The sequence below is a fragment of the Coenobita brevimanus genome, chromosome 14, assembly GCF_032717465.1.
Source record: "Coenobita brevimanus isolate Jiangsu-jjx chromosome 14, ASM3271746v2, whole genome shotgun sequence".
NCBI lineage: Eukaryota > Metazoa > Arthropoda > Malacostraca > Decapoda > Coenobitidae > Coenobita > Coenobita brevimanus.
In genome coordinates this window covers 36,502,408-36,515,339 of record NC_136967.1, presented here as the reverse complement: position 1 = coordinate 36,515,339, position 12,932 = coordinate 36,502,408, and the positions used below count along the sequence as shown (strand labels likewise).

Sequence of the window (12,932 nt, the reverse complement as noted above, 5' to 3'; positions counted from 1 at the left end):
TACTATCCATTTCAGAGGCGGAGTTGCGCTGTTTTTCGCAAATATCTCCTAAACGAATCGTTGGATCAGTATGGTATTTGAACACACTACTTTTGACATCCGGGCCTAATTTATGACCCTTAAACCATATTGCTATTTATGTTATGTGAGGAGTTTACTCGTGAAAAATAACAGAAAGTCGACTAGTCATGTTGACGCATTCGAAGGAAAGTGTTGCCCCCCCAACACCCTCCCAAACTATTCCTTAACTACCCCTACTTCTCCCCCTTCTCGTCCTCGTTATCTCTCCTATTCTCCCCGAGCTCCTCGCCTCCTTCATCACTCTTGTGTCCCTCCCTCATTATCCCAGCACTGTATTATAATGTAAGAATGTTATGTAGTTGTAGACGTATTGATATGATTATTTGCAATGGATGCAAGTCGTATTTCGCGTAGAAAGTACTGTACATCAGGATGATTACGTACATGTAATAGAAGCTATGCCTATATGTCTGCAGTGTTTATGGTCAACCATTGAAATTCACGAACTACAAATTGTATCACTTGTTGCCTGAACCTTCTCGGAGAAGTTATTACTATTATTACAATACTGTGTATTCATCCTAAAATGTGAACATGATCCAGTTGATATATATTGTTTTACCTGTCTCTATTTATATTATTACAAAATTATAAACTACAATGCTCTATTGTATATGATGCATAATATTCATTAATATATACATATATACATCGTCATTTTATTGTAAATACTATTACATACATTCCATTACATTTATTAAGTTGGAGCAATATATCATATTGTAGGAATAAAACTATGTAAACAATATAACAAAATTTATTCAACATCACTTTCAAAGAAGACGTCATCATCTTCATCATCACTGGCGATGTTGATAATAATGGGTTCCACTCCCTCGTGTATGTTGTCAGTCTTCCAGTATTCTTCTTCAAATTTGCGGGAGTGCTGAACAGCCCCCGTCCACACGTCCTTGTGTACCATATGCCTGGCTTCCTCCAATCTATCCTGTAGGTCCGTCCGGGTAAACCGTTGTAGTGTGGAGCGCACATGGCGCTTCATACAGCCCCATACTTGCTCGATGGCGTTGAGTTCTGGGTGGCCAGGTGGCAACCGTATGACCTCGTGGCCCCACATACGGATGGTGTTGTCGATTTTATACTGGGGTTGTGGGCGGTTCTGCTGGCAAAGGAGCAGCAGCTCAGGGCGAGTGGCAGCAGGTGGGATGGAAATTTTGTGCTGCTCCAGCCATCTGATGAGGTCCGCCTTCCTGGTGGCTGTGGTAGGGCATCGACTCTCCTCTGTTAGCTGACTGTGGTAAGGTGCATTATCCAGTACAAGCACCGATGGGTTTGGCAGTGACGGAAGGAGCTGCGTTGTTAGCCATCGCTGGAACAGTTCTCCGTTCATTTCCCCATGATAGTCACCCTGGTTACTTTTGTCTGGGTAGCACAGGTAGGAACCGTCAACAAAACCTTCGTCCGTGCCAGCTGCGACCACCACAAATCGCTCCCCTTCACCAGGTGGTACCTGACGACTGTAGGTGGTGCTGATGGGAGCCTGAGTGATATCCACCCACTCCCTACTGTGGCCCATCCTGGTGGTAAACCATGTCTCATCCACATACATCACCGTTCTTCCCTCCTTCTGGTGGCGTTGTAGAGCCCGGAGAGCGGCTATCCGACGACACACCACCTCCAGCGATTCCCTCCTCACATACATCTTGCGTTGTGACCATCTGTATCGGAATCCCATGGTGTGCATGATCCGCCAAACTGTTGTTTCAGAGGTATCCTTAGGGATAATACCAGCTGTTTTCAGATCAGCTGATATGACACTGAGTGTGAAATGTTGTCTTTCTGAAAACTTTCTGTGGATGTGGCGGCGTATTGCACCGACAGTAAAGTTGTCGAAGCATCCCGTGTAGGTTGTGGACGGTGGTGCTGGTGTGGAAGGGGAGGATGTGGCGGCTTTGCTGACAATGCTCCTCACTGTTGACACACTCGTGCCCATGATGTTCGCAACTCGCTCGTAAGGCCTGTGTGCATAAAGATCAGTGTTGTTCTATTTTGCATTTCTTCTATAATATGACATTGCGACATAATACAGTCTGCCTTACTGTTATATATGTTAAGAAACGTGTACACATAACATAAAACAGAAAAAAATTTGATATAGATAGCAAGTTCACTTACACAGGAAAGTCTATTACATCAATACTCGCATAGTGCAAAATATGGTAGGTTATTATAGACATAAAAGACTCGAAGGAAAAGGGTCTTGTGGCTCAATCTTTACCCACAGCCTTATGAACCAGCAGCATCTTACTTTGCTTTCACAGCCAGAGACCTCGTTCTTCCCTATAAATAATTGACTCCAAGATTATTGGTATAATTGTTATCCATGAAATCATTATGATTTTTATTTTTCAGTGATTCTGCCAACATTATTATACACTTATATGGCAACAGTACCGATTGAATTTTTTTGGTGTAATTTTTACTTTTTATACCATTGTCTAGCAAATGCTCGAACAAAATAAAGTGAAGTGGGTGGTTATTATGCCCGCCGTATTCAAAGAAACACAGCACATATACTATAAACATGGACAAAACTATGTACTCACCTATTCAAACTTATGTAAGTTCGACCACGGGTGCTTTCCCTCTTGAACAAAGTGGCAAGACGAATGATAAAAGCTGTCCTGCATCCACGGGGGCAACGGGAAGACATTGTAGATACTGTTGTTAGTGGGCGTGCCTCGACAGTCAATGATCTATCCCCTGTACCTGCTGATGTCATAACCTCGGGAAGGGGAAGGGGGGGTACCTCAGAGAGGGGGGAAGTGATACGGGAGACTGAGGATATTCAATGAAAGCATAAATTGCTTATTAAAAATAAAAGATGAACAAATAAAGCTACCATGAACGATTTTATTTGGTTGCCCAAAAACAAAACTGACTTCATATTTTTGGTAACCGTAGATACATCGGTAATGATACGGCCATAACAACGTAATTAGCCAATGATTTTATGGTCGTTTGACCCACTCTGGTTTTCATGGCCACACACAACAGTAGGTAACTCTGTTAAATAATATTACTAATGTATGATAAGTATATACATACTGTCATATTCAGATATTATGTATGCAATTAGAATGAAAAAAGAAAACGGAAGTGCAAAGATGAGAGAGGGATGGTGTGACTGGGAGTGAAGAGGGAAACGGGGAGGGGGTGAACGCGATATTGGGGGGTAGGGAAGGAATGGTCAGAGGGTTGTTCAGGGTGGTAGTGGAGGAGCTACCCCACACAGTCGCACTCGTCCGATTTTGTATAACACCTTAGATTTGATGACTGGATTAGGCTTAATATCCTTCAGTAAACTCCTAATGTAACATATGTAGCAGTATGGTTTAAGGGTCATAAATTAGGCCCGGATGTCAAAAGTACTGTGTTGAAATATCATACTGATCCAACGATTCGCTTAGGAGATATTTGCGAAAAACAGCGCAACTCCGCCTCTGAAATGGATAGTAGTCTCTCGTTACGTACCCGGTCGTACCAGCGTTCCTAGTCTCTTGTTACGTACCCGGTAGTACCAGCGTACCAGGTGCAGGACAGTAAGTTGGAGAACGATGATGTAGGAAAGAAGTGATGAGGGTGATACTAGAGAAATTTGGAGATAAAAACAAGTGGCGTTGTAAGAAGGGATAAATGGAAGTGAAAGGTGAAGAATAAAGTAAAGTATAACCAACAGAGAAAACCAGAGAAGCAGAAGGAAGTGATGAAGATGATGGAGATAATGCTTAGTGTTGAAGGAAGGTGCTTAAAAGCAAGATATAATGCAAGTGGAAGATCCAGAAAAAGAGAAATGGAATCAGAGGGAGGTTGGGTTGGAAGAGAGCGAGCTGAAGGATAATAATAAAGGAAGTACAAGTTATCTGCAGAAATTAAGGAACACCTCAGCTATGTTGAAAAAAAAAAAAAAAAAAAGATTATATAAGAAGAAAATGAGAATGGAGCAGATGAGATGAGGGAGGCAGAGCTGACGTAGGAAAGGCTAGAAGATGATGTTTTTGGCAGATGGGGATGTAAATGAAATATGCGAAATAAAGAAGAGTGCAATTTGCACAGGGAGGCAGACCCATAGGAGAGGGTGGTGTAGGAGGAGATGATGGAGGAACCAATAATGTCAGTGATAGAAATCCCGCTGTGGAAACAAAAGGCCCTGCCGGTAGCAACTGTCCTTCTCTGAATGGCGAGTCCTTCCAATAACGGGCTTGGGTAATTGGCTGCCTTGTTGCACCATCCTACGTATGATCATGTCTCCAGTGGTTGTTGCTGCTGTTGGGTCCAGCTGTCACTGCCTGAAGTTGGTTCACGGAGTACGGAAAGCTTTAGCTTTGTGCACACTGGTAGGTATTATAGTAACTCAGTACTGTAGACCGTCAGTCAGCCTCTTTTTCTATGCTTTATTCTTAACACTGGGCTATTTCTGCTCCTCTCCTTCATATTCTATTTTTTCCTTCATTTACAGAACTTCCTTCTTACTATTTTTTACTTTCAAACAAAGTATAATGCCTGCGTTGACGAGGATATAGAAAAACCTGCTTTTTCCATATGCTAGAAATTATGCCAGCTCTGCAGGGAGGTATTCAGCCTCTGCTCCCGTTTCCTGTCTTTTCTTTACTTTGAGGTTTCCACTTCTGCTACCTGCTTTTAGTTTGCCTCAAACACAGCGTGTATTTTCTTTCTGAACCCTTAAAATTCACTTTAACAGCATTGGCTACGGTTATAGAAACCTAAGCTATGTTTTATGATGGTAAGTAATATGTCGACTGTATAGGGAGTTATGCAGTCAGTCTTATGCTTTTTTTTTTCTCATTTTTTTTATTTCCTCATCTTAATGTACTCTAAATGTGCAGCTACTGTAGTTTTATTTCTCATTTTCATTAATTGTTTCTTTATACTTTCTACCTCAGATTTGCTAATTTTGGAGACATTAGCTTGGGTATAGGAACTGTCTTTTGTTACATAATGGCAGGGACAGACCCCATGCGTAGGACGTTTTCCAACTTCTTCCCCCGTTTCCCGCGTCTTTCCCCGATCTTTAGCTTTTTCTTGCCTCCCTTCTTCATCCTATGTTTCCTTCGATTCCACTTCTGTTCCTCCTCCTCCATCTATTGTCTCCCTCGTTTTTGTTACCCCTGTTGCTCTTTATTTTCTCCGTCTTCACTTTTCCCTCCTTTATAGACACTTTCCAACCGCTTTTATTTCCAGTCTCTCTTTTATCTTCCCCCCCTGCCTTCTCACTTATTTTCCATCCTCCCTCTTGTTTACATTCTTACCATTTTTCTTCCCATCATCTCGGAAATGTTTGCTCCCGTCTTAAATATCCTCTCCCACCTCTTCTATTTTTTCATTTTTTTTTAAATAACAGAACGGAGGAAGGAAAAACAAATGAATAAAAAAAAATAATCCATTCACCAGATTACTGGTGTCCTCTGTTCATAAAATATCTGTAACAGTTAGACTTGAACAGCTGTAGGTTGAAATTTGGGGGGAAACAACTCTGGGGAAGCGAGTTCCAGAGAGATGCAGTTCAGAGAATGAAAGAATTCTGATAGGCAGAAGTCCTGCAATATGGCTGAGTGACATTCCAGTCATGAGCGCTACCAGATGCCCGTGTAGCACGAGGGAATGCATGGAGAGGTGGCACCATGGACGCAACTTCGTATGAGCATTTGCCAAAAAAATATCTGTAAAATAATGCAAGGGAGGCAACATTCCTTCTTACATGCAGGGAAGGTAGTTTATATGTAATGGCAGGGTTGTTGATGATTCTAAAAGCTTTGTTCTGAATTTTGTCTAGTTGTTTTAATGCAGCCTCTCCACAACCATATCCATAAGGGTGAGCAATATTCAAGCTGAGAGCACACATGACTCTTATAAATTACAGCTAACTGCTCATCAGCGAAGAAGTTACGGACTCTGTACAATAATCCAAGTTTCTTTGAGGCGGTTTTAGCAAGTGATCTGACATGAGAGGCCCAGCTGAAGGCATTGTTAAGTGAGTTTTCGTTCCTTTTTTTTTGGGGGGGGGTAGGGGGGGTTTCAAGAATACTCCCCCAGTATCCCTGCTTGTCGTACGAGGCGACTACAAGTGTTGGTGGTGGGTTAGTGCCCCACCCCGTAAAAAGAACTAACAAAAAAAGCGAATAAAGTGCCTCGGACCCGGACGGACCATACGTTGACGACTAAGGAATGGACGAAGGACATTCTTAGGGTGGGAACGTGGAATGTGAGAGGAGTGAATGATGAAGTGAAAGAGAGAGAGATTGTTCGGGTGCTTGAGAATGCAAAAGTGGATATATGTGGATTGACTGAAACTAAATGGAATGGTGAAAGGGTGAGAGAATGGGAATATGGTCTAGGTATATGTGCGGGAGTCAATGAAAATGAGAGGGCAAGAGAGGGAGTATGTCTGATGATAAGCAAGAAGTGGAAGGAGAATATAAGAGAGTATGGAACAGTGGGTGCAAGGATTGTATGGGTGAGGATGAAAGTAGGTATGCAAGCCTGGGCGATTGTATGTGTGTATGCCCCGACAGAGGATCAAGTGGCAAGAGTGAAAGATGAGTTTTGGGCGAGTGTAGAAGCATGTATGGACAAGTTTGAGAGGAGCGAGAGAGTGCTGTTGATTGGAGACATGAATGGCAAAGTTGGGAATGTACGAGTGGATGGAGTGGTTGGTCAGTGGGGTGTGCCAGCTGACGTAGATGGGAATGAAAGTGCTTTGGTGGACATCTGTGCTGCAAAGGGGTTGGCAATAGCCAACACCTACTTTCGGCATAAGATGATCCACCGGTACACATGGAGAGAAATGAGAAGGATGGATGATAAACTTGTTGAAAGAAAGGCAATGATAGACTACGTGTGTGTGGATGAGCGAATGAGAAGACAAGTGTTGGATGCAAGAGTGTGGAGAGGGTGGGGGAATGGAGTCTCGGACCATCACTTAGTGATGGCCAAGGTAGAGCCGCAAAGAAAGTGGTTGAGGAGACGAAGGGGAAGACAGGAGGAAGCAACTCCTGTGAGAAGAGTGGAGAAATTGCAAGATAGTGAGAAAATGACAGAGTATAAGAGCATAGTGGAAGAAAGATTGGGAAGGTATGAGCTAGAGCAGATGAAAGGGGTGGAAGACCTATGTAAGATATTCACAGAAGAGATAGGCGCAGCGTGTGAGGCGGTTTGTGGAGTGAGGAGGAGATGCAAGGGTGTGCAAGGGTGGAATAATGAGGTGAAATAATGAGGTGAAACGAGCTGTGGAACAAAAGAAGAAGGCATATAGTGAATGGTTAGCGAGTAGAGGTAGGGGAGAAGATGAGAGAGAGAAGAGATAGGTATATGTAAGCAGGAGAAGGGAGGTTAAGAGACTGGTGAAGGAGAGTAAAAAGAAAGTGGATGAAGAGTTTGGGAGGAATCTGAGTGTGAAATGGAGAGAGAGTAAGAAATTGTTTTGGAAGGAGGTAAAGAAAGTAAGGCAGTGTGAAAGGGGAAATAGTAGGGGAGTGAAAGATAGGAATAATAGATTGTTGGTGGAGAAGAGAGAGAAACTGAGGAGATGGAAGGAGCACTTTGAGGATTTGTTGAATGTAGAGAGTGAGAGCAGTGCGAGTATAAGTGGTTGGGGAATGGCTGGGAGAAGAAGAGATGAGAGGAGGGAGGAAGAGATCAGTAGGGCGGAAGTAGTGGAAGCGATGAAGAAGATTAAGTTAGGAAAGGCCCCAGGAATTGATGGAGTGTGTGGTGAAATGCTTAAGTATGGGGGTGAGATTGTTGTGGAGTGGATATGGAAATAGTGTAGATTGGCTTGGGAAGAGGGAAGGGTTCCAGAGGACTGGAAATCAGGTATAATTGTTCCTCTGTACAAAGGAAAAGGGGAGAGAGAAGTATGTGGTAACCATAGGGGTATTTGCCTACTTAGTGCGACTGGTAAAATATATGGTAGAATACTCATTGATAGGGTTAGGCATATGACAGAGGAGCTAGTTGGAGAAGAACAAGGGGGATTTAGGAAGGGAAAAGGGTGTGTAGATCAGATATTTGTTCTAAGATGTTTAGTGGAGAAGTATCTAGAGAAGGGAAGGAAAGTGTATGCTGCCTTCATGGACTTAGAGAAAGCTTATGACAGAATAGATAGGCAAGGTATGTGGAAGATATTAAGAATATATGGAGTGGAGGGGAAATTGTTGAGTGCTGTGAAGAGTGTGTACGAGGGAGCTAGGGCTGCGGTGCGAGTGGATGGTGAGCTGAGTGAGTTCTTTGATCTCAATGTGGGTTGTGTGATGTCTCCATGGCTGTTTAATATATACGTGGATGGGGTTGTAAAGGAGGTGCAGGGTAGGGCAGTGGATGTGAGGGTGGCTCTAATGAATGAAAGTGAGATTTGGAAGCTTCCGGTGTTGCTGTTTGCTGATGATACAGTACTGTTGAGTGAAGATGAATGGGAGTTGCAAGGTTTGGTGAATGAATTTGGGACAGTGTGTAGGAGGAGGAATCTGAAAGTGAATGTAAACAAAAGTAAAGTTATGGTGTTTGAGAGGAATGAAGTCACAGTGTGCAGTGAGGTTGAATGGTGAGGATATGGAGAATGTGAGTGTATTCAAGTACTTGGGTAGTGTGATGAGTAAGGATGGAACTTTGAGGGATGAAGTGCGTGAAAGGGTACAGGAGGGAAGGAAGGTTGTTGGTACACTGAAAGCAGTGATGAGAAATAGGGAGGTGAGTATGGAAGTTAAGAAGTCACTGCATGATAGTAATGTGATCCCTACCCTGACATATGGAAGCGAGGCATGGCCCTTGCAAGAGGGGAACAAGTCAAGAGTGAGAGCAGTGGAAATGAGTTACTTGAGAGGAGCATGTGGAGTGACGTGGAGGGACCGGTTGACGAATGAAGAAGTGAAGGAACGCTGTGGGGTGGATGTGGATGTGGTTGAGAAGATTAGGAGTAATACACTGAGGTGGTTTGGACATGTGAAGAGAATGGAGAATGAAAGACTGACTAAGAGGGTGTATGTAGGTGAGGTGGAGGGAGGGAGAGGGAGAGGTAGACCGAGGATGAGGTGGAGGGATGGAGTTGAGAGGTATATGAGGGAGGGGGAGGGGGAGTTGGGGGGAGGGTAGTCAAATGGTGGGTGACAGAGCGACTTGGAGGCGTTTTGTCTGCGGCCACCCTTTGCGGGATTAGGGCGTCGGGCTATAGATAGATAGATAGATAGTGTTTTGCATATTGTTGTGCTTTTAATTATCTCATCACTGGACAGGTTTGAGTAACTTTTCAACATTTCTTGTCATAAATTTGCCACCTCTTCTGAGCGTTATCCAGCCTCTCTCCATTTTCCTAGCTCGGGAATTTGAACTTCCTATCTTACTGGTGAGCTCCCTTCTTTTCCCTCCTCCTTTACTCTTCCTTTCTTATCTTTTGCAAAGGACACCAGTCTCGAGTCAGCTTGGAATATCTGGTAGTAGATTCCCAATAGGAGTGTATGCAGTTATTATTTTAATGTTTGTCAGGGTTTGTAGTTTTTTACATACATACATACTTGTATATAAATACAGAGAAAGAGAATGAGAGTGAAGGTTAACGAGAGTGGACAGTGAAACTTGGGTTAAGAATGGCGTACTGTACTAGCCCTGTTTGGGCGGATCCTGCAGTGACGTGGCTGAAATATCCCTCCAGAGGACATGATACTGGACCAGACTTGGATTATCAGCAACTGAACCCCTAACAGTTGTGTGTCTTCAGTAAAGACGCGTGTCACGATTTGGAGCTTTACTACCAGCATATATACGTACATACAAACGCAGTGCCAAAAGCATAGTTGTTTCCTCTAGATTATAATATGCTGTGTATTTCCTTAGCGCCATACTCTCTAATATTCTCCTTGCAAGTAATTTATATGCAAGTATAAGCATACAATGTATAATATTCATGAAGAGATAGGGCTGGTACAGTGCCAAAACCCCAAGGAACTACATCGAACCAGTTGCAGCACATGTAAACACACCCATACCTATACTTGTTTTCTTGTTTTTATGTCATACTTTGATGCATTCCATGGCTGATTAATAATTATACCACTGCCATGGGAATTATCCTATTTGGGTGCGTTTAAACTTAAATAGTTACTGCATATAAGCACTTACTGGTGATAAAAATAAGAAAAATGTAGGGATGGCTTTCAAGGTAGTATGAGCAATACTGCCATGATGTTGCGCTTAAGATTTTTTTCCTACGTCCCCATCATTACTTCGTACATATTTATAACTGGTCACCTCCAGACAAAAGAGAGACGAGGACACTCCCTGCGCAGAGACAGTTAGCAGTTGAAAGCCGACGTGCTAAAGTGCGTGGGAGGGAGGGAGGGGGGGATGATGAGGATATATTGGTACCCAGGAAGAGAGTAGGGGGACAATGGTGAAACAAACGGAGGTAGAGGGCAGGTGGACTCAAATAGCGAGTACACGAAAGGCAGGGGTTCAGAGTTGGTGGCTAGTCGGCGTAACTGATTATAAAGTCGATTATTTTAGTCTAATGATGACAATCATTGTGTTGAAAGTGATAAACATTTCCATGTGACATTTTAAAAGATGTTGCAATATGTATGAAATTATTCAGGGTAGTGGCTCATGAAGTGAATCATTCAGCAGATCCACCAGTACGACACCTGAACACAAGCTGAAGAATTTTTTTTGCCTACCTAAGGAAAAAAGATCTCAGTATATATCTATCTACCTATCTATCTGTCTATATCTGTCTATCTACCTATCTATCTATATCTACCTATCTATCTACATCAATCTATTCATTCATCTAGATAGATAGATAGAGAGACAGATATAAATATATACATATATATCTATATCTTTCTATCTTTCTATCTATCATCTATCTATCTATCTATATCTATATCTATATAAGTTTGTGTGTGTGTGTGTGTGTGTGTGTAAGTTTGTGTGTGTGTGTGTGTGTGTGTGTGTGTGTGTGTGTGTGTGTGTGTGTGTGTGTGTGTGTGTGTGTGTGTGTGTAAAAAATCTTGTAGTAGATAAATGCGTTCATTCTTGGTAATCACAATCTTTCCACCCTTCTACCCCTCACATCCGTCGCCTATCCAGAGTTCACAAAGTTTCACCGTGTACGAGGTTCGAGCTAATTCCTGGTCAAGGAAGGATATACAGTATGTTTGGCAATCCTTATGCAGATATGTGACTATATATTGTAAAGCCAAGGGAGCCAACCTGCTGTTGCAAATCTCCTTCGCAAACCATACTTGACAGATGGTTACTCCGGGACACTGAATGGACTGGGTAGTATAGATGCAAATGAGTATATTTCACAGTTATTCGAACCATTACCAATTTACGGTTTGTGCAACTAGCACACTAGCATCGCTGTTCATTGTAAATGATCATGATCAAGCTGCCATCTTCCTCTCCTGTCTCACGTCACAAAACTGCTCACCATTGCTGCAACTCCCCACCACCCTCTCGCTCTACCAATCATCCCTCCTCAAACTCCAAATCGTCAGCTACAAACGATCCAACGCTTCTGTGCAGGGGCTTCCTGGGTGACACTTGCTCTTGCCAAGAAGTGTTTATCATATTTACTTCACTGGATTTTTAAGCCAATGTATTTGGAAATTATGATTGTTTTTTATAACATTCAGCATGTGAGAACGTCTTGGTAATGAAGGAGTTTATGAAGGCTTGGACAAACCTCTTCTGGTCCGAAAAGCCTCTCCTGGGCTTAATATAATCGCAGGAATATTATAAGATTAAGGACCATTCAGAGAATGCCTTATACACACACACACACACACACACACACACACACACACACACACACACACAAACTCTCTCTCTCTCTCTCTCTCTCTCTCTCTCTCTCTCTCTCTCTCTCTCTCTCTCTCTCTCTCTCTCTCTCTCTCTCTCTCTCTCTCTCTCATTACGGCCTAAGTTCTAATCTTGACTCTCCCCTATGACCATAACTCTTGGCTGCTTTCTCACAAACCTAAAGTGTTCCGCCATTGCCCGGTCTGAAATCTTTCAAACACGTTGGTTTCAAATCGAAAAAAAAAAAGTGCTTGAGTTAAAAAGAAGTGAAATACTGGCAACGTTCAGCTATGTGCTAAGGCAGACATCAACACACATGCACCCTAACTGTGGTGAACTGGCACTAAATGAAGTTTATGTAGCCTATTACAACTTTTCTGTTCAAACTTATGGATCAGAAAAACAGTGTAAAAAAATCCTTGGAACGTAAACTTAGAAGAGCTTTAAGAATAATATAAACATTTACGTCAGGGGTCACACGGAAATAAAAAAAAAAAGCTTATTGGAAACGAGAACAGATAAAACCAGTGGATATAATCACTACAAACAAAAAGTACAAATGAGTGTGAGCAGGTCAAGGGCTCCGTAAAACGGAAAACAGATGCACAACCAGTGCTGGATGAAGAAAAATAAACAGAGCCAGATGGCAAGATGAGATTCGGAGAAACGCAAAGATTAAATAGAACAGGCTAACCGCCAGTAAATCAGAATGGAATAATACGGCACAAGCCTTTGTCCTGCAGTAGACTGACTGCAGGCTGGTGTTGATACACACACACACACACACACACACACACACACACACACACATATATATATATATATATATATATATATATATATATATAATTCATCATCGTCATCCGGACCTCCTTTCCCACCCTAGGGCAGGGTGAGGAGTAGCAATGCCCAGAAAGCCCAAATTTGCCCAGTCCAATGGGCCACGCTTGCATTCACTCATCATTCAAGCCCCTGGCTCTATCGGATACGCCAAAAGCATTCACCACGTTCTGTAG

The 12,932-nt window shown here is 42.7% G+C and overlaps 1 protein-coding gene across 1 annotated transcript; it reads right to left on the bottom strand.

Moving 5' to 3' along the window:
• Window positions 1-838: 838 nt before the first annotated feature.
• On the bottom strand, window positions 839-2,821 carry LOC145390357 (uncharacterized). Its single transcript, XM_080265308.1, has 2 exons — window positions 2,646-2,821; window positions 839-2,057 (listed from the first exon to the last, which is right to left on the bottom strand). The coding sequence occupies exons 1-2, from the start codon at window positions 2,819-2,821 to the stop codon at window positions 839-841; spliced, it is 1,395 nt and encodes a 464-aa protein (XP_080121434.1).
• Between the last annotated feature and the right edge of the window lie 10,111 nt (window positions 2,822-12,932).

Excerpts from the sequence above, each read along its gene's own strand:
- LOC145390357 (XM_080265308.1), bottom strand. The coding sequence starts at position 2,821 with ATGACATCAGCAGGTACAGGGGATAGATCATTGACTGTCGAGGCACGC. Across the intron at positions 2,058-2,645 it reads ACTTACATAAGTTTGAATAG|GCCTTACGAGCGAGTTGCGA; the intron begins GTGAGTACATAG and ends TTATGCACACAG.